General features: G+C 42.6%; 1 protein-coding gene across 1 annotated transcript in view; it reads right to left on the reverse strand.

Moving 5' to 3' along the window:
- Positions 1-26,454, reverse strand: part of prdm15 (PR domain containing 15) — a 108,580-nt gene that overhangs the window by 52,896 nt on the left and 29,230 nt on the right. Inside the window, exons 6-14 of the mRNA XM_034179018.1 lie at positions 25,072-25,281; positions 22,395-22,595; positions 21,618-21,712; positions 21,447-21,534; positions 21,184-21,351; positions 11,551-11,645; positions 11,310-11,441; positions 1,194-1,334; positions 738-901 (exon numbers count right to left, since the gene is read on the reverse strand). Coding sequence (XP_034034909.1) covers positions 738-901; positions 1,194-1,334; positions 11,310-11,441; positions 11,551-11,645; positions 21,184-21,351; positions 21,447-21,534; positions 21,618-21,712; positions 22,395-22,595; positions 25,072-25,281 — 1,294 coding nt within the window. The remainder of the gene's footprint in view (positions 1-737; positions 902-1,193; positions 1,335-11,309; positions 11,442-11,550; positions 11,646-21,183; positions 21,352-21,446; positions 21,535-21,617; positions 21,713-22,394; positions 22,596-25,071; positions 25,282-26,454) is intronic.

Raw genomic sequence — 26,454 nt, forward strand, 5'->3', positions numbered from 1 at the left:
AGAAATCATGAAAAACTGTGGTTATACAACTAAATACTAGTTTAGTGATTCACAGGATTGATAAAAAGCAGTTTGAACATAATAGTTTTGAGTTTGTAGCATCAACAGCAGATGCTACTATTATTGTGAACACCCCCTTTTGTACTTTTTTTTTACTAATAGCCCAAATTCATAGCCTTAAGAGTGTGAATATCATGAATGTTTGGTCTTGTTGGATTTGTGAGAATCTACTGAATCTACTGGTACCTTGTTTCCCATGTAACAATAAGAAATATACTCAAAACCTGGATTAATCTTTTTAGTCACATAGCACTACTATTATTCTGAACACTACTGTACCTTTTGTGTGTAATTTTGTTATAAATTTGATTGCAAAACAAAGTCTGCATGAAGGACTTCAAATGTTTGTCTTTTAACTAAGTATTTCCACTTAGTTTGGGGAGTCCACCTCTTCTAGTTCTGCTCTTATAGTTCTGGACAAACTTTAGCCCATTAACTATTATATTTATGACATCAGCATTACAAAAACAAATGTTGGGCAATTGTTTTGATTAAAATTGGCATTTGGCTTATGTCTAAAACAGGTTAACCCGGGTAGCGCCGGGTACCCCAGCTAGTTAAAATATAAAGGAAAAATATATTCATTCATTTAAAAAGAAAATTCTGCCTCCATCCTCATCCAGTAATAAAATTAGGCTGTGATAAGATGGTCAACTGTTTGTCTTGTGCTCTCTTACTTCTGCACTGCAGGGTCGGGCAGCTGCTCTCGGTGGATGACCAGGTGAGCATTGTAGGTGGCCTTTAGTGCAAAACGCCGATTGCAGATCCCACAGCTGTAGCCCCTCTCCTTGTGCTGCTCCATGATGTGCTTCAGATACTCTTTTCCCTTTGCAAATGACAACTACAAAGGAGGAGGCTCATGTTTATGACAATGGAAAAGACACACTGCTCCTTCATGCATATTATGTTTTTAAGATTCTATCAGAACTGCATGCCTGACTCTTTAAACATCCTTGAATGTGTCCATGAATCTGCAGAATATAACTAGGACAAGGCAAAGGGTTTTAGATTTGTAAGTATAGTGAAACCACTACAAATGTTCCAATTTATTGAACATTCTTGTATGCGTAAATGATAACACAAAATGCCTCCACCCCCCCCCCCCCACCCCCCCCCCCCAGCACACATCTTACTTGACATTTCTTGCAGTTGTACTTGTGGTGCTCGGGATCATCTTCCACATCGTCGTCATCCGTTTCGTCGCTGTCTCCCGATGAAATACCGATCTTGCTGATGAAGTCTTCTCGCTCTTGCTCATCCATTAAGGCGATGTCCTGCAACTCAAATTACTCAGTGAAATGAATAAACATTATCCACAGCACAACAATATGAAAACATTAGCTACCAGCATCACAATATGTATTTTCCAAGCCACAAGTCACACTTATTTAACAGCCACAAGATGGCACAGTCTGCATAACAAGGTATTCCTGTATACCAATCTCAATTAGGTTATGTCCAATTCACATTCCGGACAAGAAGGTGTCAGTCATGCGCTATTAAGCTGGATGCTCACCACCATAAAACAAGAAGATCTGAATGAAGACAACATACTGGGCCTTAAAGAACAAGCAAAATTAATAAATCATGCTGCCAACCTGAAAGACCACACCCTTTTATAAATACCGAGAATAACCTTCATACAATATTGAGGAAACAACACGATTAAGTTTCATACAATCTTGAAACAAGGACGGGAATAGCTTTCTCACTACTCACTACTACACGTGTTTGCACTTTGCGGAACATCTGGAGAACAACGAGGAGAATGCCTAAGCTAAGGTATGGCTAACTAATGTTCTTAAAATGCATAAATCATTAAAAAAGATTGGTTTGTTTAAACAGTGAAGTAAACAAAGAGGTGGAAAACCCCTACTTCACCTAGAAAAAGACTGACCATGTGTTGCTTCTCCCTGCTCATGGAAACAGGTTATGTCACTGATCAGCTCATCTACCACCCTGAAGAGTTGGAGTAATTAGAATCAGCTGGTTTAGTGGGTGGATGGAACAAATATGTGGTCAGACTTTTACTCAGTGAAGTCGGGGTTTTCCACCTCTGGGTAAGTGTGTACATGTTTATCTCCTTGTTGATGTTTTCGTCTGTTCAATGGCAACAGGAAGCATTTTACTCTCAAGTCATTTGTGCCTCATACATTAATATTAATTAGCCTGTTTTCTTCTGCTCACTAATGCGGTGTTTGCCTCATAAACAAATAATGCGCAGATTAAATTAATTTTGCTTCCTGTTGCATGAAGCAGTAGCACTATGTTTCAAAAATAAATATGACTTAAAACACAATGCAAATGTGGTTTTTCCTCTTCATGATGCATTTTTAAGGGCCTGTCACACCTTAATGATTTAACCAGCGTATGCCAACCGTATTAAAAATGCTAGCATACAACTATTATGTTATGCAGCTGTCACACCTTGGTGATATAGCCATTGTATGCTAACAGCCCCATATCCACCGAGCAGTCCGGGTCGGTACCGCATGGTATATGTGTCGGAACAGTTAAGTCTGGCTTGGTTTGCGTTTCCACCGCCGGCAGAAATCTTGTTTGGCAGGTGGTGCACGTAAATATTGACAAGCACATCACTGACCGTGCGTACTATGTCGTGCGGCATCTCTCCTCCACACGGAGGCCAAACACAGTAATTTAATATTTTTTGAATTTTATGTTAGTCTTGGTGGATCATGGGATTTATTTTCAACGTGGGAAGAGTCGACTGATGTCTGTGATAAATGATGATGTGAATGAATAAGGCACTGTACGTCTGAACTGTTCGCAAGAGGACTGCAGCTCGGTTGTTCAGCCACTCAATGGACAGTACTAATAGATGTATTGCAGCTTATGAGCAACTTACAAGAAACGTGTGTCAATGATCGCATAACTTGCCTACAGCTTATGGTTCACATAAGTGGGACGTATAAGACATACACTGGCATACATCAAAAAAATTGTGCATGCCAAAAATGTTTTGACGTACTCACCATATTATATCAGCGTGCTTCAAAGTGCTCTTAACTTATGCAAAACTTACCCACAACTTATTAGATGTACACCTGCGTATGCCCAGCATATGCTAGTGTTTTTAATATGGTCTGCATATGCTGGCTAAATCATCAAGGTGTGATGAGGCGTTAGAAAAATGCACCTAATACTCCAGTGTGAGATATACACTGGAAAATATGGTAGTATTGTGCACCGGTAAAGGATGCTTACATAAAAAGTCTTTACATGAACAATTTCAACATTTAATACTGCCACAGCCTGAAATAGCAGGTGATATACCGTATTTTCTGGAGTATACAGTAGTGTTCAGAATAATAGTAGTGCTATGTGACTAAAAAGATTAATCCAGGTTTTGAGTATATATCTTATTGTTACATGGGAAACAAGGTACCAGTAGATTCAGTAGATTCTCACAAATCCAACAAGACCAAGCATTCATGATATGCACACTCTTAAGGCTATGAAATTGGGCTATTACTAAAAAAAAAAGTAGAAAAGGGGGTGTTCACAATAACAGCAGCATCTGCTGTTGACGCTACAAACTCAAAACTATTATGTTCAAACTGCTTTTTTATCAATCCTGTGAATCACTAAACTAGTATTTAGTTGTATAACCACAGTTTTTCATGATTTCATCACATCTGCAAGGCATTAATTTTGTTGGTTTGGAACCAAGATTTTGCTGGTTTACTAGTGTGCTTGGGGTCATTGTCTTGTTGAAACACCCATTTCAAGGGCATGTCCTCTTCAGCATAAGGCAACATGACCTCTTCAAGTATTTGACATATCCAAACTGATCCATGATACCTGGTATGTGAGATATAGGCCCAACACCATAGTAGGAGAAACATGCCCATATCATGATGCTTGCACCACCATGCTTCACTGTCTTCATTGTGAACTGTGGCTTGAATTCAGAGTTTGGGGGTCATCTCACAAACTGTCTGCGGCCCTTGGACCCAAAAAGAACAATTTTACTCTCATCAGTCCACAAAATATTCCTCCATTTCTCTTTAGGCCAGTTGATGTGTTCTTTGGCAAATTGTAACCTCTTCTGCACATGTCTTTTATTTAACAGAGGGACTTTGCAGGGGATTCTTGCAAATAAATTAGCTTCACACAGGTGTCTTCTAACTGTCACAGCACTTACAGGTAACTCCAGACTGTCTTTGATCATCCTGGAGCTGATCAATGGGTGAGCCTTTGCCATTCTGGTTATTCTTCTATCCATTTTGATCAGGTTTGACTTGTATATGTTTCCCCTGCAAAGTCCCTCTGTTAAATAAAACACATGTGCAGAAGAGGTTACAATTTGCCAAAGAACACATCAACTGGCCTAAAGAGAAATGGAGGAATATTTTGTGGCCTGATGAGAGTAAAATTGTTCTTTTTGGGTCCAAGGGCCGCAGACAGTTTGTGAGACGACCCCCAAACTCTGAATTCAAGCCACAGTTCACAATGAAGACAGTGAAGCATGGTGGTGCAAGCATCATGATATGGGCATGTTTCTCCTACTATGGTGTTGGGCCTATATATCGCATACCAGGTATCATGGATCAGTTTGGATATGTCAAATACTTGAAGAGGTCATGTTGCCTTATGCTGAAGAGGACATGCCCTTGAAATGGGTGTTTCAACAAGACAATGACCCCAAGCACACTAGTAAACCAGCAAAATCTTGGTTCCAAACCAACAAAATTAATGCCTTGCAGATGTGATGAAATCATGAAAAACCGTGGTTATACAACTAAATACTAGTTTAGTGATTCACAGGATTGATAAAAAAGCAGTTTGAACATAATAGTTTTGAGTTTGTAGCGTCAACAGCAGATGCTACTGTTATTATTACTCTAATGCCATATACCAACACAGTGCAGAGTAGCTACCTAAACTCTGTAAGTGAGATAGAGTATCTCGTCAATAGTTTTACATCCTCATTGAAGACAACTTTGGATGCTGTAGCTCCTCTAAAAAAGAGAGCTTTAAATCAGAAGTGCCTGACTCCGTGGTATAACTCACAAACTCGTAGCTTAAAGCAGATAACCCGTAAGTTGGAGAGGAAATGGCGTCTCACTAATTTAGAAGATCTTCACTTAGCCTGGAAAAAGAGTCTGTTGCTCTATAAAAAAGCCCTCCGTAAAGCTAGGACATCTTTCTACTCATCACTAATTGAAGAAAATAAGAACAACCCCAGGTTTCTTTTCAGCACTGTAGCCAGGCTGACAAAGAGTCAGAGCTCTATTGAGCTGAGTATTCCATTAACTTTAACTAGTAATGACTTCATGACTTTCTTTGCTAACAAAATTTTAACTATTAGAGAAAAAATTACTCATAACCATCCCAAAGACGTATCGTTATCTTTGGCTGCTTTCAGTGATGCCGGTATTTGGTTAGACTCTTTCTCTCCGATTGTTCTGTCTGAGTTATTTTCATTAGTTACTTCATCCAAACCATCAACATGTTTAGACCCCATTCCTACCAGGCTGCTCAAGGAAGCCCTACCATTATTTAATGCTTCGATCTTAAATATGATCAATCTATCTTTGTTAGTTGGCTATGTACCACAGGCTTTTAAGGTGGCAGTAATTAAACCATTACTTAAAAAGCCTTCACTTGACCCAGCTATCTTAGCTAATTATAGGCCAATCTCCAACCTTCCTTTTCTCTCAAAAATTCTTGAAAGGGTAGTTGTAAAACAGCTAACTGATCATCTGCAGAGGAATGGTCTATTTGAAGAGTTTCAGTCAGGTTTTAGAATTCATCATAGTACAGAAACAGCATTAGTGAAGGTTACAAATGATCTTCTTATGGCCTCGGACAGTGGACTCATCTCTGTGCTTGTTCTGTTAGACCTCAGTGCTGCTTTTGATACTGTTGACCATAAAATTTTATTACAGAGATTAGAGCATGCCATAGGTATTAAAGGCACTGCGCTGCGGTGGTTTGAATCATATTTGTCTAATAGATTACAATTTGTTCATGTAAATGGGGAATCTTCTTCACAGACTAAAGTTAATTATGGAGTTCCACAAGGTTCTGTGCTAGGACCAATTTCATTCACTTTATACATGCTTCCCTTAGGCAGTATTATTAGACGGTATTGCTTAAATTTTCATTGTTACGCAGATGATACCCAGCTTTATCTATCCATGAAGCCAGAGGACACACACCAATTAGCTAAACTGCAGGATTGTCTTACAGACATAAAGACATGGATGACCTCTAATTTCCTGCTTTTAAACTCAGATAAAACTGAAGTTATTGTACTTGGCCCCACAAATCTTAGAAACATGGTGTCTAACCAGATCCTTACTGTGGATGGCATTACCCTGACCTCTAGTAATACTGTGAGAAATCTTGGAGTCATTTTTGATCAGGATATGTCATTCAAAGCGCATATTAAACAAATATGTAGGACTGCTTTTTTGCATTTACGCAATATCTCTAAAATCAGAAAGGTCTTGTCTCAGAGTGATGCTGAAAAACTAATTCATGCATTTATTTCCTCTAGGCTGGACTATTGTAATTCATTATTATCAGGTTGTCCTAAAGTTCCCCAAAAAGCCTTCAGTTAATTCAAAATGCTGCAGCTAGAGTACTGACGGGGACTAGAAGGAGAGAGCATATCTCACCCATATTGGCCTCTCTTCATTGGCTTCCTGTTAATTCTAGAATAGAATTTAAAATTCTTCTTCTTACTTATAAGGTTTTGAATAATCAGGTCCCATCTTATCTTAGGGACCTCGTAGTACCATATCACCCCAATAGAGCGCTTCGCTCTCAGACTGCAGGCTTACTTGTAGTTCCTAGGGTTTGTAAGAGTAGAATGGGAGGCAGAGCCTTCAGCTTTCAGGCTCCTCTCCTGTGGAACCAGCTCCCAATTCAGATCAGGGAGACAGACACCCTCTCTACTTTTAAGATTAGGCTTAAAACTTTCCTTTTTGCTAAAGCTTATAGTTAGGGCTGGATCAGGTGACCCTGAACCATCCCTTAGTTATGCTGCTATAGACGTAGACTGCTGGGGGGTTCCCATGATGCACTGTTTCTTTCTCTTTTTGCTCTGTATGCACCACTCTGCATTTAATCATTAGTGATCGATCTCTGCTCCCCTCCACAGCATGTCTTTTTCCTGGTTCTCTCCCTCAGCCCCAACCAGTCCCAGCAGAAGACTGCCCCTCCCTGAGCCTGGTTCTGCTGGAGGTTTCTTCCTGTTAAAAGGGAGTTTTTCCTTCCCACTGTAGCCAAGTGCTTGCTCACAGGGGGTCGTTTTGACCGTTGGGGTTTTACATAATTATTGTATGGCCTTGCCTTACAATATAAAGCGCCTTGGGGCAACTGTTTGTTGTGATTTGGTGCTATATAAAAAAATTGATTGATTGATTGTGAACACCCCCTTTTCTACTTTTTTTTACTAATAGCCCAATTTCATAGCCTTAAGAGTGTGCATATCATGAATGCTTGGTCTTCTTGGATTTGTGAGAATCTACTGAATCTACTGGTACCTTGTTTCCTATGTAACAATAAGAAATATACTCAAAACCTGGATTAATCCTTTCAGTCACATAGCACTACTATTATTCTGAACGCTACTGTAAATTGCACCAGCGTGTAAGTCCAAAAATGTCTCTTTAAGAGAAATAAACCCATAAAAACATATACAAGTCACACCTGAATATTCATTCATCACTATTATTCATTTATAAGGCAGACATGTAAAGAAGCACAGCAAATTAGCTCATTTATCCTCTTCAGCCCAGGCAAAATTCTAATCTCTTTTTACACATTTTACAAACTTCATGTCTTGACAGTAGCAAGGCTCCCATTTTGACTTAAATGGGAATTGGTTGGTAATTCATGCACATACAGTTTGTCCACAGTAGGTTTTGTGATGAATGATATGTGCACAACTTAATCATCGGTCTTATCAGATAGTTTCACTGTGCAGCAAAGTACATAAGAGTTGGGAGGGAGAGGCGCAAAATGCGACTAAACTTTCTTTCAGCCACTGAACAGATGATCACATGTGAGATGAACGTACCGCTCAATGAAACTTTGAAAACACAGAAAATAGAAAATACAATAGTTTATTTGCATTCACACTCATGATATACTGTGACTTTCTTCAGTAGCTACCCTGAAGAAAGCCACAGTATGACTTTTGGGTGCAGGGAGCAAGCAGTTGGTGGAAAACAAAAAATCTAAAATCATGGACGGTTGTTTTGTAACATCAGGCCAGTTTTATCAGGTTTGAACAGTATGTACAACCTTGAAATAAACAAATAACTCAACAAAGCCCAGCAGTAACTTGTTTATCTGGACTTAATCTGAGCTAAAGTGCAGGACAGGTGGTGGTGCTGTTTCACCAAAGTACAAATGACAAAGAAATCAATGGGAGAGATTGTAAAATTATTCAAAAATAGATTATCCTGGATATACAAAGTCAAAATATAGTAAGCTCTTCCTTGATGCAATTCACAGACAATTTAACTGAAATCTGTTCATGTGTTTTTGAGAAATTCTGCTAATAATTTACAAAAATAAACACACACAGACTAACAAGAGGTGACTGTGTCATGAGTGATGTTGAATGATGAGTATTTTGAGCATGACCAAAACACACCACATGTGTTGTGAGATGTATTTTTGTGGCGGAAAGTAGCAAATGGTGTGAAGAATGCTGCATGAACCTTTAAAAACCACAAACACAGCATCAATGTGACAGGGACTTCAGCACAAATAGGAAGACCACATATCAAGTGTGATTTTGGAGTGTTGAACACAGACCACAAATGGCCTCATCTTGACAGTATATGGGGCATCAATGTGCTTATGCGCCATATAGATTAGGCTGAGACTCATATAAAGCTCTGGTCCCACCGAATAATGAAGGCCAAATAATGAGCCACGTAGCAGGTTTTTTTTTTGGTATGAGTCCAGTTATTCAACAATCGTGGGAGAATAGTGGCTCTGAGAGGCAGAACATTTGGCTAACGAGGTTCATCTCTGAGAGTGGCACTAATTTCAAGAAGTTCAAAATTTAGCAACAACAGCATGGTGTAGTTTGTGTATGAGGTACTACGAGGACAAACGAGGATTATAGAGGCATGTTTATGGAATGGACGAGGCTGTTATAAGCCCATTATCTGAGCACCTGGCGGCTACAAGACAGGCTATTTTGGCTCAGCCCACTTGCACACTACAATCCCACCTGCTTTGTGTGCTGGACTGTTGTGTGGGCCGCTGAAGAGGAGGTACTGCTGGCCCACCACCACAAGATGGCGCCCTGCTTGAAGTGCGGGCTTCAAGCACGAGAGGGCGTCGGCTTTGCTGGAGGTGACAGCTGTCATCAATCAACACAAGCTGTCACCCATCACCACCACTACAAAGACCGGCCTGCAACTCCACCTCCTCGCCATTCAGGTAATTTCTCTGCTGACTGACACTGTGTGTGTTTAACCTGAACTTCTATTTGCAGCTGTTTTCCTGGAGTGTTTCCTTATCTGGAGGATTGGCGTTTGGTGTGACAGCTATGGCTTCGCCTCACACCCCAACTCAGATAAGTGGTTGACCAGGAGCTGCACGAGTGTGTGTGATTGGAGGTGGAGGTTTTCCCTCCTTTACTTAATACAGACTGTGGGATTACTGAGTGTGCGAACTCACACTCATCTGGACTGTCTCTGTTCTCTGCCAGCAGTACCGGGTCTGACTGCTGAAGACAGCGGCCACCTGGGGCGCAGGGCTTGGCGGCTCCGGTGTTCTTCAGCTCCGTTGGTGGTGGAAGCTGTGTGGGGATCCAGCTCTTCTCTCTCCAGGCGTCTTCTATCGTCGAGCCTGCCCACACGTCACCTGGTGTATGATTGACAGTCCACCATATTGTTATTGTCTGTACGTTGTTGTGCGATTCACAACATTAAATTGTTACTTTTTGGCTTATCCATTGTCCGTTCATTAACGCCCCCTGTTGTGGGTCCGTGTCACGTCACTTTCACAACACTGGACGCTGTATATAAAATTATTATTTTGTAGGGGATTAATCATTTTCTGTCACAGTTTGGATGTTGAAAACACCTCTAATCGCTTCCTCTCTCTGTCTCGTGTGCTGAGGTGGAAAACATATTTGGAACAGGTTAAAAGGTAAGTATTTGTAATGTTTTTACAGTTGCATGTTCATTCCTTCTTCATAAGCAGCTGTAAAAGTATGTTTATGATAGATTTAACATCTTGTTATAATGGATCAGATGAGCTCCTCTGTATGTGCGCACTGATGCAATGACTTGCACTCAAGACGAGCGTTTACGCAGAACGCCAGCGAGCAAAAGAGCGATTTTGCAGACAATAACGGATGAACACAAAGTTAAAAGTTGGATAATGGTGTCAAAATGACTGTACAAGCCGCAGAAAAAATAAAGCCAGCGAGAAGAAGCGCAGAGATGACTGTCCAGGAACCCATGGTTCAGTTCTAGCTGGTCTGGTTATGGATGTGGGTTTTTTTTTGGGGGGGGGGGGGGGTGATCCACACAGGTGCAGGTGTATATAATTAAGGCAGTCATCTCATTGTGGTGTCTTTTGTTTTTTTGGTCACAGAGCTGGGTGAAGACACAAAACTGCTGCATTTAATGACTCTGGAACACAGGTGAACTGCAGCCTGACACACAGATGCGCACACCGGCCGGACTGTACAGGAGTGTCTTTTTTGGACTAGATTTAAAAAATATGACTTGAATGGATGTTGTGAATTGAAAACACACACTTTAACAGGACTGAGTGTGGGAGGGCTGGAGGTTTGGACCAAACCCATTCCTAAACATGTACCAACATGGGGCTACATGGATCATATGTGGCTTGACGTGGATCATATGCAACGACACGAGCCATTCAAGGCTGGACAGGGCTCAAATGACAGGTCGGTCGTGGCTCACTAGAGGCTGATACCTGGCACATGTGAGGTACAGAGAAGCACATAGAGGCACCTTAGTATTGGATACGTGACGGCTTAAAACATATCCTTTACGTCTGTGGTTCACAGAACCCTGAAAACTAAACAGAATTTCATCTGATGCTGTTGGTTGTTTGATCCGCGCTCTGCTTGTGTACATCAGCAAGGTCAGACGTTACAAAAATGTCAGGCTGTTTACTGTGAGTGTGAGACAAATCGGAGTGTTTTCACAACATTGTAGCCTTCAGATCCGCACGAGCCACAGTCTCGGAGGACGACTTCTCTGGGTCTGTCTCACCTTGAAGTGAACGTGGATGTGGTCACGCAGTACGTCCACGCGGAAGAACTTGCGTCCGCAGATCTCACAGGTGTACTTCTTATCACCGTGAGTCAAAAGGTGCTTGTTCATGTTACTTCTGCAGGAAAACACCTGTACGTGCACACACACACACACACACACACACACACATATAATGGATTTTCTTCCTCCTGGGCTTATGCACAGTCACAGACATGAACTGTTGTTGCTGAGCGTTCACCTTGCCACAGATGGGACAGGGTGACGGTTCCTTTCTGTACTTGGTCCCTTCCTCTCCGTTTGCCTCCAGCTCCTCTCTCTTCATCTGCTTTGGTCCTGTACAGACACATTCAGACCTAAACGGGTTGTGTTAAGACACCTGTTCAGGAACTTAATACAGGCCTCCAGGTGTCTTATAAACATATAGTAATATGTGTAGGATTAAAAAGCAAAGTGGACAACACATTAAAAAAAACAGCCCATGCTCTAATCTCTAATGAAGGACCTGTTCTCTACCTGTTGCTTTAAATGTTTTAAGTTCCTTCTCCCATCTGACAGTATACATCCATCTGACTGACAGGCTACATGACACACTCACTTTAACTCCATGACACACCCCCGATGCAACTTCCTGGCAGAAGTACAGGAATAAAAGCCCAAAAAGCAAACAAACAAAAACCTTTCCTGGAGCTGTATTTTAGTTTCATCAGATGTTGCTCTGCAAAGTGGGCGTTACATGTATCTGTGTAGGCTCTCAGTTGTCCAGGTGGTTTCCATAGTAGAGAAGCTTGAATCTTCGACTGGACTGGGTTGCTTGACGCGAGGACGTTTCGTTTCAAATCACAGAAGCTTCCTCAGCTAAAATTCTTGCTCTGGTAGTCTTTCTGTCTTGACTCTTGTAGAGAAGAATAAACCAGAAGCCAACAAAAGTTGGAGTTTTTTAACCTAACCAGACCCCACCTACCGAGAGGCTGACTGCTATAGGCTAGTGACTGAACAAAAGCTCTAATTAGCACCTATTGTGCTCTAGTTATCAATCAATCAATCAATCAACTTTTTTCTTATATAGCGCCAAATCACAACAAACAGTTGCCCCAAGGCGCTCCATATTGTAAGGCAAGGCCATACAATAATTATAAAAAACCCCAACGGTCAAAACGACCCCCTATGAGCAAGCACTTGGCAACAGTGGGAAGGAAAAACTCCCTTTTAACAGGAAGAAACCTCCAGCAGAACCAGGCTCAGGGAGGGGCAGTCTTCTGCTGAGACTGGTTGGGGCTGAGGGAAAAAACCAGGAAAAAGACATGCCGTGAAGGGGGGCAGAGATCGATCACTAATGATTAAATGCAGAGTGATGCATACGGAGCAAAAAGAGAAAGAAACAGTGCATCATGGGAACCCCCCCACAATCTACGTCTAAAGCAGCATAACCAAGGGATGGTCCAGGGTCACCCGATCCAGCCCTAACTATAAGCCTTAGCGAAAAGGAAAGTTTTAAGCCTAATCTTAAAAGTAGAGAGGGTATCTGTCTCCCTGATCTGAATTGGGAGCTGGTTCCACAGGAGAGGAGCCTGAAAGCTGAAGGCTCTGCCTCCCATTCTACTCTTACAAACCCTAGGAACTACAAGTAAGCCCGCAGTCTGAGAGCGAAGCGCTCTAATGGGGTAATATGGTACTATGAGGTCCCTAAGATAAGACGGGACCTGATTATTCAAAACCTTATAAGTAAGAAGAAGAATTTTAAATTCTATTCTAGAATTAACAGGAAGCCAATGAAGAGAGGCCAACACGGGTGAGATATGCTCTCTCCTGCTAGTCCCCGTCAGTACTCTAGCTGCAGCATTCTGAACCAACTGAAGGCTTTTTAGGGAACTTTTAGGACAACCTGATAATAATGAATTACAATAGTCCAGCCTAGAGGAAATAAATGCATGAATTAGTTTTTCAGCATCACTCTGAGACAAGACCTTTCTGATTTTAGAGATATTGCGTAAATGCAAAAAGGCAGTCCTACATATTTGTTTAATATGCGCTTTGAATGACATATCCTGATCAAAAATGACTCCAAGATTTCTCACAGTATTACTAGAGATCAGGGAAATGCCATCCAGAGTAACGATCTGGTTAGACACCATGCTTCTAAGATTTGTGGGGCCAAGTACAATAACTTCAGTTTTATCTGAGTTTAAAAGCAGGAAATTAGAGGTCATCCATGTCTTTATGTCTGTAAGACAATCCTGCAGTTTAGCTAATTGGTGTGTATCCTCTGGCTTCATGGATAGATAAAGCTGGGTATCATCTGCGTAACAATGAAAATTTAAGCAATACCGTCTAATAATACTGCCTAAGGGAAGCATGTATAAAGTGAATAAAATTGGTCCTAGCACAGAACCTTGTGGAACTCCATAATTAACTTTAGTCCGTGAAGAAGATTCCCCATTTACATGAACAAACTGTAATCTATTAGACAAATATGATTCAAACCACCGCAGCGCAGTGCCTTTAATACCTATGACATGCTCTAATCTCTGTAATAAAATTTTATGGTCAACAGTATCAAAAGCAGCACTGAGGTCCAACAGAACAAGCACAGAGATAAGTCCACTGTCCGAAGCCATAAGAAGATCATTTGTAACCTTCACTAATGCTGTTTCTGTACTATGATGAATTCTAAAACCTGACTGAAACTCTTCAAATAGACCATTCCTCTGCAGGTGATCAGTTAGCTGTTTTACAACTACCCTCTCAAGAATCTTTGAGAGAAAAGGAAGGTTGGAAATTGGCCTATAATTAGCTAAGATAGCTGGGTCAAGTGATGGCTTTTTAAGTAATGGTTTAATTACTGCCACCTTAAAGGCCTGTGGTACATAACCAACTAACAAAGATAGATTAATCATATTTAAGATTGAAGCATTAAATAATGGTAGGACTTCCTTGAGCAGCCTGGCAGGAATGGGGTCCAATAAACATGCCGATGGTTTGGACGAAGCAACCAATGAAAATAACTCAGACAGAACAACCGGAGAGAAAGAGTCTAACCAAATACCGGCATCACTGAAAGCAGCCAAAGATAACGATACATCTTTGGGATGGTTATGAGTAATTTTTTCTCTAATAGTCAAAATTTTGTTAGCAAAGAAAGTCATGAAGTCATTACTAGTTAAAGTTAATGGAATACTCAGCTCAATAGAGCTCTGACTCTTTGTCAGCTTAGCTACAGTGCTGAAAAGAAACCTGAGGTTATTCTTATTTTCTTCAATTAGTGATGAGTAGAAAGATGTCCTAGCTTTACGGAGGGCTTTTTTATAGAGCAACAAACTCTTTTTCCAGGCTAAGTGAAGATCTTCTAAATTAGTGAGACGCCATTTCCTCTCCAACTTACGGGTTATCTGCTTTAAGCTACGAGTTTGTGAGTTATACCACGGAGTCAGGCACTTCTGATTTAAAGCTCTCTTTTTCAGAGGAGCTACAGCATCCAAAGTTGTCTTCAAAGAGGATGTAAAACTATTGACGAGATACTCTATCTCCCTTACAGAGTTTAGGTAGCTACTCTGCTCTGTGTTGGTATATGACATTAGAGAACATAACGAAGGAATCATATCCTTAAACCTAGTTACAGCGCTTTCTGAAAGACTTCTAGTGTAATGAAACTTATTCCCCACTGCAGGGTAGTCCATCAGGGTAAATGTAAATGTTATTAAAAAATGATCAGACAGAAGGGAGTTTTCAGGGAATACTGTTAAGTCTTCTATTTCCATACCATAAGTCAGAACAAGATCTAAGATATGATTAAAGTGGTGGGTGGACTCATTTACTTTTTGAGCAAAGCCGATAGAGTCTAACAATAGATTAAATGCAGTGTTGAGGCTGTCATTCTCAGCATCTGTGTGGATGTTAAAATCGCCCACTATAATTATCTTATCTGAGCTAAGCACTAAGTCAGACAAAAGGTCTGAAAATTCACAGAGAAACTCACAGTAACGACCAGGTGGACGATAGATAATAACAAATAAAACTGTTTTTTGGGACTTCCAATTTGGATGGACAAGACTAAGAGACAAGCTTTCAAATGAATTAAAGCTCTGTCTGGGTTTTTGATTAATTAATAAGCTGGAATGGAAGATTGCTGCTAATCCTCCGCCATGGCCCGTGCTACGAGCGTTCTGACAGTTAGTGTGACTCGGGGGTGTTGACTCATTTAAACTAACATATTCATCCTGCTGTAACCAGGTTTCTGTTAGGCAGAATAAATCAATACGTTGATCAATTATTATATCATTTACCAACAGGGACTTAGAAGAGAGAGACCTAATGTTTAATAGACCACATTTAACTGTTTTAGTCTGTGGTGCAATTGAAGGTGCTATATTATTTTTTCTTTTTGAATTTTTATGCTTAAATAGATTTTTGCTGGTTATTGGTGGTCTGGGAGCAGGCACCGTCTCTACGGGGATGGGGCAACGAGGGGATGGCAGGGGGAGAGAAGCTGCAGAGAGGTGTATAAGACCACAGCTCTGCCTCCTGGTCCCAACGCTGGACAGTCACAGTTTGGAGGATCCAAGAAAATTGGCCAGATTTCTAGAAATGAGAGCTGCTCCATCTAAAGTGGGATGGATGCCGTCTCTCCTAACAAGACCAGGTTTTCCCCAGAAGCTTTGCCAATTATCAATGAAGCCCACCTCATTTTTTGGACACCACTCAGACAGCCAGCAATTCAAGGAGAACATGCGGCTAAACATGTCACTCCCGGTCCGATTGGGGAGGGGCCCAGAGAAAACAACAGAGTCCGACATTGCTTTTGCAAAGTTACACACCGATTTAATGTTAATTTTAGTGACCTCCGATTGGCGTAACCGAGTGTCATTACTGCCGACGTGAATTACAATCTTACCAAATTTACGCTTAGCCTTAGCCAGCAATTTCAAATGTCCTTCGATGTCGCCTGCTCTGGCCCCCGGAAGACAATTGACAATGGTTGCTGGTGTCGCTAACTTCACATTTCTCAAAACAGAGTCGCCAATAACCAGAGTTTGATCCTCGGCGAGTGTATCGTCGAGTGGGGAAAAACGGTTAGAGATGTGAACGGGTTGACGGTGTACACGGGGCTTCTGTTTAGGGCTACGCTTCCTCCTCACAGTCACCCAGTCAGCCTGCTTTCCCGGCTGCTCGGGATCTGCCAGGGGGGAACTAACGGCGGCTAAGCTACCTTGGTCCGCACCGACTACAGGGGCCTGGCTAGCTGTAGAATTTTCCACGGTGCGGAGCCGAGTCTCCAATTCGCCCAGCCTGGCCTCCAAAGCTACGAATAAGCTGCACTTATTACAAGTACCGTTACTGCTAAAGGAGGCCGAGGAATAACTAAACATTTCACACCCAGAGCAGAAAAGTGCGGGTGAGACAGGAGAAGCCGCCATGCTAAATCGGCTAAGAGCTAGTAGCTACGCAACCTAGCGGATTCCTAAAAACACACGAAGTGAATAATGTGTAAATAATTTAAAGGTGATTCAGCAGAAGGAGTGCTTTAGTTAAGGCACCAAACAGGCCATGAAGCAGCACAGGCAACGCACAACAACAGCGAACGCACGACAACGGTGCTAAAATAAAATAAAAATCAACTAAACACGCTGTGGAGCAGCACAGATAACGCACGACAACAGTGCTAAAAGAGAAAAAAATAAAATAAAATAAAATAAAATAAAAAAAAATAAATAAAAACGAAAGCGTTAGCAAGCTAGTTAGCTTGCCAACGCTGATGAAAGTTAGCTGATAAAAGTGCTCCGTCGCGATGTTTCGACCGTTAGAGGTCTTCCTTAGGCGTTGGAGCACAGTAAAAAAGTAAAAAAAAAAAGTAAAAAGGTAAAAAAGTCTTGAAAAAGACTGTTAATTCAAGTCTAAAGCAGCAGGTAGCAGTCTCTGTGTAAACAGTCCCAACAGAGAGCCAAAATTCTGATGCCCCTTTTGATGATTCTGATGATGAATTCTGTTAGCACCCTCCTAATGACAGGGCAGCTGTCCCTCCTAATGATGGGACGGACGCCTCTCCTGATGGCTCCCTTGACGACTCTCTCCTGATGACGTGAATGACTCATTACCATAAACAAAAGACTGAAACTGCTTTGACTTGAGTACCACATTGTAAACAGGGGACAAAGCGTGTCTGAGACCCGCTCCGCGGTTAAGGCTGGGTTTCAACTGTTTCACATAGAATGCCTCCTTGACCCCTCTCTCAAACCATTTCTTCTCTCTGGCTAAGATTTTAACTTCCTTGTCCTCAAACGTGTGGTTAGTGTCTTTCAGGTGAAGATGAACTGCAGACTGAGGTCCACTGGTGCCCTCTCTGCAGTGCTGGTATAGCCTTTTGTGTAAAAGTTGCTTCGTCTCACCTATGTAGTGTTCATTACAGTTTTCCTGACATCTGATATGATACACTACATTGCTCTGTTTGTAACTAGGGATCCTGTCCTTAGGGTGAACTAATTTCTGTCTCAAAGTGTTGACCGGTTTAAAGTAAACTGGGATTTTGTGCTGTCTGAAGATCCTCTGTAGTTTTTCTGTAGAGACACTCCTCTTCTTCTTGTCTCCGTCTCCTGTCTAGCTGGTCTCTTTGTTCTCTGGGACTTCTGCACTTTGTCCAGGGACCAACGTGGGTACCCACACGTGGGTACCCACATACTGTGAGGGCTTTCCGTACAAGTTGTTGCTCTTTAGCCCTTCCCTCTGCAGTTGTGGGCACCTGTAGGGCTCTGTGTTGAAGAGTCCTGATCACCCCGAGCTTGTGTTCAAGGGGGTGGTTTGAGCCAAAGAGCAGATATTGGTCAGTGTGAGTGGGTTTTCTGTAAACCCGTCTGGAGCTGCCTGTTCTCTCCAATCGTAACATCACAGTCCAAGAAGGCTAAATGGTTGTTTCTGGCATCCTCACGTGTGAACTTGATATTGGCGTCCACCGAGTTGATGTGTTCTGTAAAGTCCTCGACCTCCTGTTGCTTGATTTTAACCCATGTGTCATCGACATATCTGAACCACTGACTGGGAGAGATGCCCGTGAACAACGTCAAGGCTGTCTTCTCCACTCGCTCCATGTACAGATTGGCCACAATGGGGGATACCGGAGACCCTGTCGCACAACCATGGATCTGCCTGTAGTAATTCCCCCTAAACAGGAAATACGTGGTGTTAAGACAGATCTCCACGAGTTGGCAGATGTGGTCTGGTGTGAGTTTGGTCCTTTCAGGTAGAGACACATCTTCCAGCAGTCTCTGCCTCACAGCTGAGACGGCCTCAGCGGTGGGGATGCAGGTGAACAACGAAGTCACATCAAATGACACCATAGTTTCATCTGCCTCCAGCTGCAGGTCCTTGATTTTGTTCAGAAAATCTTGTGTGTTCTCCACATGGTGGTCTGAGTTACCCACTAGAGGAGCCAAAATCCACTTGAGGTGCTTGGCCAAATTGTATGTGATGGAATCTGCTACATACAATAGGCCTGAATGGCACGTCCTGTTTGTGGATTTTGGGCAGTCCATAGATGCATGGAGTGGCGTCCCCCGGGTACAGTCTGTAGTATGTCTGCCTGTCGATGAGTCCCTTTTCTCCAGGTTTTGGAGGCAGCTAATGATTTTCTTCTTATATCATTATATCAGGAGACGGAGACAAGAAGAAGAGGAGTGTCTCTCCCTTATTTAGCAGGAGTAGGGGAAAAACTACAGAGGATCTTCAGACAGCACAAAATCCCAGTTTACTTTAAACCGGTCAACACTTTGAGACAGAAATTAGTTCACCCTAAGGACAGGATCCCTAGTTACAAACAGAGCAATGTAGTGTATCATATCAGATGTCAGGAAAACTGTAATGAACTGTTGTGAAAGTGTTGGAACACGGACCCACAACAGGGGGCGCAATGAACGGACAATGGAGAAAGTAAATAACAAGTTTTACTGTCGTGAAAATACACAACCAATACAACAATTGACAATCTGGGTTTACACCGAATTCCACTGGTGTTGTGTGGGCAGGCTCGAAGGTAGGAGACGTCCGTCCGAGTCGAGCCGGAACCACCCAGATTTCCCCTGCCACCGAACCCTGGAAATACTGGAACCGCCAAGTCCCGAATTCCCAGGTGGCCACTGCCTCCGCTCGTCGGATCCGGTACTGCTGGCAAGAGAACAAACACACAGGTGTGGATGCGGCTGCACCCAGTACACAGAGAGGGAAGAAGCTGACTCCACCTCACGTCAATACTGCAGAAAGGTGAGTACTTCTCCAAGCAATTTAGCTCACAATAACCAGCTGTCCTGCAAAGGTTTAACAAATCTTTTAGCCAGTTAATCAGAATATTAACGCAGAGAACGTTACCTCTAACGTAAGGCGATATCTCGGCACTGAGGTGGAGACGCCGTCCTCCTGATATACCTCTGTGCTGAGTGGAACAGCTGAGTCTGGTGATGGGTGACAGCTGTCACCCAGGCTACTCCCATAAGGCGGCAGCGCCCTCTGGTGCCTGGAGCCCGCACTCCAGGCAGGGCGCCCTCTGGTGGTGGTGGGCCAGCAGTACCTCCTCTTCAGCGGCCCACACAACAATGAACACTACATAGGTGAGACGAAGCAACTTTTACACAAGAGGCTATACCAGCACTGCAGAGAGGTCGCCAGTGAACCTCAGTCTGCAGTTCATCTCCACCTGAAAGACACTAACCACACGTTTGAGGACAAGGAAGTTAACATCTTAGCCAGAGAGAAGAAATGGTTTGAGAGAGGTGTCAAGGAAGCATTCTTTGTAAAACAGTTGAAACCCAGCCTTAACCGCGGAGCGGGTCTCAGACACGCTTTGTCCCGTTTACAATGTGGTACTCAGGTCAAAGCAGTTTCAGTCTTTTGTTCATGGTAATGAGTCATTCACGTCATCAGGAGAGAGTCGTCAAGGGAGCCATCAGGGGAGGCTTCCGTCCTGTCATTAGGAGTGTGCTAACTAGAGCACAATAGGTGCTAATTAGAGCTATTGTTTAGTCACTAGCCTATAGCAGTCAGCCTCTTGGTAGGTGGGGTCTGGTTAGGTTAAAAAACTCCAGCTTTTGTTGGCTTCTGGTTTATTCTTCTCTACAAGAGTCAAGACAGAAGTCAGACTACCAGAGCAAGAATTTTAGCTGAGGAAGCTTCTGTGATTTGAAGCGAAACGTCCTCACGTCAAGCAACCCAGTCCAGTCGAAGATTCAAGCTTCTCTACTATGGCGTTACATGTAGCAGGTGTGTCGTGTCGTGACTGCGACACTGCAACTGCAGTTAGGTTAGGTTAAAAAACTCCAGCTTTTGTTGGCTTCTGGTTTATTCTTCTCTACAAGAGTCAAGACAGAAGTCAGACTACCAGAGCAAGAATTTTAGCTGAGGAAGCTAAAATTCAAGCTTCTCTACTATGGCGTTACATGTAGCAGGTGTGTCGTGTCGTGACTGCGACACTGCAGTTGCAGTGTACTTGGTCTGCTTTCCACCGACAATGTGGGCGTGTCTCCAGACAAGGAGATTTGTGGTGCAAGTCCAAAATGTGCTGTTTCAGGCCAAACATTCTTCTTTAATGCTCAGTGTTGTAATGCTTTGATGCTCAGCCTTGGCCTTAAGGCACATTAAGGACTCCTCCCCCCATTTTTTTTTTAACTGACTTGGCTTTGGCAGCCTTGGATACCTCGGATGCCTTGGTCTTCTTTCGGGCTTTAAACCTTTGGTCATTTTCAAGACATACTGTATGTAATTCAGCTTTTTTCCACCCTCAGTGAACATTAAACCGGTTTGTTTTGTTTTGGATAATAATCTAAAACTAGATGGACTGTTGTATCTCAGAGAAAAATCAAGGTGGAGCCGAGCTGCGTGTCCCTGTAGGACTCACCCATGCCGTGTCTCCTGTGATGCTCCTGCATCACATCCTTGCGGTAGAACATCTTGTTGCAGACTTCACAGGAGTAGAGCTTCTCACCGTGCTTCTTCTTGTGCTTGGACAGGTTGCTGTTAGTTGAGAAGAACCGTGAGCAGATATTGCACTGGAATGTCTTGTCATCTGGAGAGAAAAGACAAAAGAAAACAGGCAAACTGAACAGAAATGTGGCTTGGATCAGAAACATTTTAAAACACTTTGGAGACTTGCTGTCGTACCTGTTCTGCAGTTGTGGAACTTTAAGGCGTTTTCCAGGCGAAAGGATTTTTCACAAGTGTTACATTTATACTTATAGTCCACATCTGACTGTTGGATGCACAAAATAAAGGAATTTAAAACACATTAAGCAGTAGGCGACTATGATTAGGCTGGTGCAGGACGTTACGCACCATGTTCTTGCTGTGCTTGTACGAGATGTGCTGCTTCAGACTCTCCTTACGGCTGAACAACTTGTCACATTCGTCACACTTGAACAGTTTGTCACCTGGGATATAAATTTAGTCATCCACACGCATCAGCACTTTACACAACCTCAGGAAAGGATGACATCAATTTAAGAACCACTTGAAAGATCTCAGTTGACAGAATTGAAGTCGTAGGTGTGAAAACACTAAGAGATGCAGCAATTTAACCCCAATGGCCTTGACCTTCAGCCACACAATTGACCTCTGGCAGACCTTGCCGGTTCAATTGTGGAATCCACCTAAATATGTCCCACATTTGGTCCAAATTGGGTAGAAAATCAAATTCCTTTTTGTCTTTGCCAAAATTAATTCTTTAAGTGCAATTATGGGGTCAACCTTCACTGACACGCCAAGTTTGCTAGAAATCAGCAAAATGACCTGGAAGGAGCCCAACAATCAGGCAGACATGACCTCAGTCTCGAAGATCCACCTTTGGCAAATCTGACCTTGCTGGTCACTTCTGGAACCCACCTCCATATGTGTGCCAAGTTTGGAGCAAAGTGACAAATGGGAAAAATGTAGACCTTTGACCCCACTGAGCTTGACATCTTCCATAACAAACCCTTTAAGGGCAATTCTGGGGTTGACCATTATCTACATGTCAGGTTTGGTGGAAATCAGCCAAAGTATATGTGAGGAACTCAGGCAAATGTTTCTGGACTTGCAGTGTGATTTAGCGTCACCTGTTCGGTGTCGTCATACCGTGAGACCGGACATGTCTGTTGAGGTTGCTGCTGTTCTGGAAGACCTTGTTGCAGAGGGAACAGCGATACACCCGCTTATGGTCATGACTTCTGTGTCTCTTCAGAACAGCTCGCGCATCCGAGCTGGTCGGCACGCTGTTTATTTCTGTTACAGTTTCTGAGGACGTCGGTTCAGATCTCTCCACTGGAGGCTTCACATCTGTGACAAGACGCCATCAGGGATCCAGTTAACGACTCTCCACCAGTTGATTATTATTTACAACAAATTACAAAAAGCTAAATGATATTCAAAGAAAACATACCTGATGTGCATCTTGAAATGAACTGAAGGGTTTCTTAAGCTTTAAGTTTAATTATTATTCCTATTGCCCAAAAGGTGGCAGCACTGCATTGCGTATAAATGGTCTCAGTCTGTATTTTTACCTTGTCAGCTAAGAAGCACTCACTCTGTGCTGTGCTGAAGGATTTGGTTATGAGCTGGCAGTCAGTCACTGACTGTGAAAGTGTCATTTTTTATTTTTTAATCCAAACTAAACTAACACCACACTGCTTCACAGTTAATGCAGCAGATCTCAGAAAAACATGGATCCTAATTTATATACACACTAGAAGCACTCAGAGTGCAAACCTCCGCCAAGGTCATGGGGTCACTGACGCCATAACATCTACACGCCGTGGAATCATTGAACCTAAAAAAGTCTAACAATGATGTTTGCTCAGTAGTAAAAAAGTTTCATCTGCTGTGACTGGATAGCATGTATCCTTAGCGCTTGGCATCACAGTTTATTGCAACTTGCACCTTTCCCAGAAGCTACTGTCATCTGAGCACTGATATTGATATTGCATGTGCTTACAGACAAAAACAAATAAGAGACAAAATTCAATTTATTATTCAACTAAACTGCAAATATATGAATGTTTTAACATTTATGAAACACTTCTCCAAACAAGGCCATAGGGTCACTGACCCTACAGAGATTCCCTTCTTGGCACAGTGATCTATTTCTTTTGTCTCTTTCTCTAAAATTGTATATAATAATCATTAGATTATTAATATATAAACAAAAATAAATTTAAGAAATATTACAATTTGAAAACAAATGCACCCGAATGTGATGACAGCTGCAACTGCTTAATGCTAACTTTTAACATTGAAAATGCCATAGACATGCTAACGCGTTAGCATCGGGATCCGGATCGTGATCCGGATCACCACTAAAATTTAATCACTTGTTCCTCTTGTCATTTCCAACCACTCCACAAAATTTCATCAAAATCCGTTCAAAACTTTTTGAGTTATCCTGCTGACAAACAGACAAACAAACAAACAAACGCGACTGAAAACATAACCTCCTTGGCGGAGGTAATTATGTTTCAACGAGCAACAAACCCCTGTTCAGAAGATGTGTAAAACTCTTGTTTGCTATAAAAAGGGTAGACATGTTGAAAAACTACTTAAGTTTCCCAGAAGGCCTTGATACCTGTCATGAATGTACTCTTTCTTACATTGTGCTGTTCAGTTAAAGGGACACACCCTCAGGACGCTCTGATACTTGGCAGCAGTACCAGAGTAAAAAAGTGACCCGTGTCTGTTGTGTTTACTGCAGTTGCACTAAACTCTGGATTAGATCTGCAGTTCTGGTCCAGGAGCATGAGCTGGTGTGGTGTGTTGCTGCAACCACCACACTATGAAACCACCCTGAATCCAGGGAGACAATGGGCCCATCACTACCCCCTGATATTAGCCATCTGTTGCAGCTAGGTGGCACATGGGCATCCCCGTGCCCATTTGCAGTTGCTGGGGTCCTCTGGACTAGGGTACTGGCACACTGGATCCTGCTCAGAGAAGTGCACCACACTGTCACTGCTGATGTTTACTGACAGTTATTCCAGCAGTGCTCAAGGATTCTCTGAGGAGACTATTTACCAAACACATGCCTCAAGTCACTGGGCTCAAAACTATACAGCAAGACTGGAAACACCTGGAAGCTAAAGATTGGGACCTTTGTTTTTCTGCAAAGACATCAGCATCATCAAACACATCCATCATGTGACCTCAAGACTGGATAAGATCTTATTAGGCCTCTCTCAATCTCAAAGGCTAAGCTCCCAGAGACACAAAGGTCACTGCTGAGATAAGTGAATCTCTCAACAAGTTTGAACCCTTATCCACATACTGATAGACCTCTGATGGATGAGTCCAGGAAGTGATTGAAAGCCAGGATTTTGGTCCAGGATTCTGGATTCAAGTCAAGTCTGGGAGCATGCACTGGTGCCATGTTTCACTGCATCTGTGACACACTGGAACTGTCTTGGATCCTGGATGACAACTTCCCAGGGAGACAACCAGGCCACCCCCACATCTCTAAAATAACCATCTATCTACTGCAGACAGATGAAACGTGGGCATCCCCTTGGCCTATCCGGCCATAGGGTCCTTCTGCTCTCAAGGGAGCTTGAAAAACTCCACTGGAGTGACAAGTTAATAATAAGTTTAATAACTGATGAACTAAGGGAATCTCCAAATATCCTGTAATGTTTCCTGTTTGCTCAGAGCTGTTGCAAAACGGTAACATCTCAATATTTTATTCCATAAAAAGAAAATAAAGAATTAACTCCAGCAGTGCAAAGTTTACCAGACCCCCATGTTTCACTGAAGACTGGGTCAGTCTCACCTTTGTGTTTTTTCAAAGTTACACTGGCACCAGGTCTGCGCCCCTTGGCTCTCCTCTCCCGGTTCCGTGCTTTCTTTGGGGCTGACAGAGCTGTAGGAGCATCATGCTCCTCTTCCTTCTGAACGACCAGGCTCTCCTCCGGGGGCAGGAGCGGGTCAGCAGGAAACACTGGCGCAGTCTTCACATCATCGAGGTGGCTCAGCACATGGCCTGATGTCAACAGAGGAGAGTCACAGCATGCAACATTTTAGCATCGTATGTGTTTGAAATAAAAATAATAAGACTTTATTGTTCAGCCATGATTTCAGCAGATAATGTGTCAAACCTAAACTTGCACACAGGCAGACTGTGGAGAGAGGAGCCTACATGTGGATGATACAAGAGAGTTAATGCAAGCAGGAAGCTACACGTGCACGGAGATGTTTCCAGTGGAGTGCATGAGGCCAGGAAGCACATTTATGAGCTGACAAAGATCATGTGATGATGGCGTGTTGGGTATGGGAAACATTTTAAGGGATATGGTGCAAATGTGCTGCAGCTCTTGGTGGCTGCCTGAACCGGTGTTGCCAACCGAATGGTCCCCCCTAAAAATCGGTCCGCCCTGCCTTCACTGTGCATGCATCATTTCGGTGCGTCAGCAGTGATTCACCTTGTTTCTGCTTAAAACTGCCTCCAGTCATCATCTATCTTCGCGACAGATATCTGAAGCTTTTGTTCAACAATCATTTCCACATAAATTCAGCATTATTTCATCATAAAAGACAGGGGACCCATCAGAGTGCAGCACGTCTGCTGCGCCTACTTAATTCTGGAGCGTCAGGAACAAAGTGAGGCGATTATCGCCTCATTTCTGCTTCAAACTGACTTTAGAATGATTTAAGAGGTTTTAATTTGTCATCTGATGGTTAATAATCACATTATTCCCTTCGATCACTTTGGGTGTAGAGACTCAGTCTCAGAGTCAGTCCCAGATTCATGCACAGTGAAGGCAGGGCGGACCAATTTTTAGAGGGGACCGTTCGGTCTGCAACACCAGTTCACAGACGTACGTCATTTAGGGCTAGTGAGATGATTTCAAGTTCATATTGATCTGGAAAATATCTGTGATTGATTGGTAACATGAACAATCAGACATCGATATGTCCCAGTGAGCAGATCATGTAAGGTTTGCACCAGCCCTCTGATGCCTTTCATTTTAAATAACTTCCTTGGTATGGATGATGTGTATGGCTTTTGTTTTAAATTTGCTGAAACATTTGTTGTAATTTTATAGTATTTTTAACTGTGAATTGTACAGCACTTTGTATTTTTTGTTTTGAAAGTGCTGTATGAATATTATTATTAGTATCCTTAATGAACACATACCCTTCATGCCATGTTTAA

This window comes from Thalassophryne amazonica, chromosome 9, assembly GCF_902500255.1.
Source record: "Thalassophryne amazonica chromosome 9, fThaAma1.1, whole genome shotgun sequence".
Lineage (NCBI taxonomy): Eukaryota > Metazoa > Chordata > Actinopteri > Batrachoidiformes > Batrachoididae > Thalassophryne > Thalassophryne amazonica.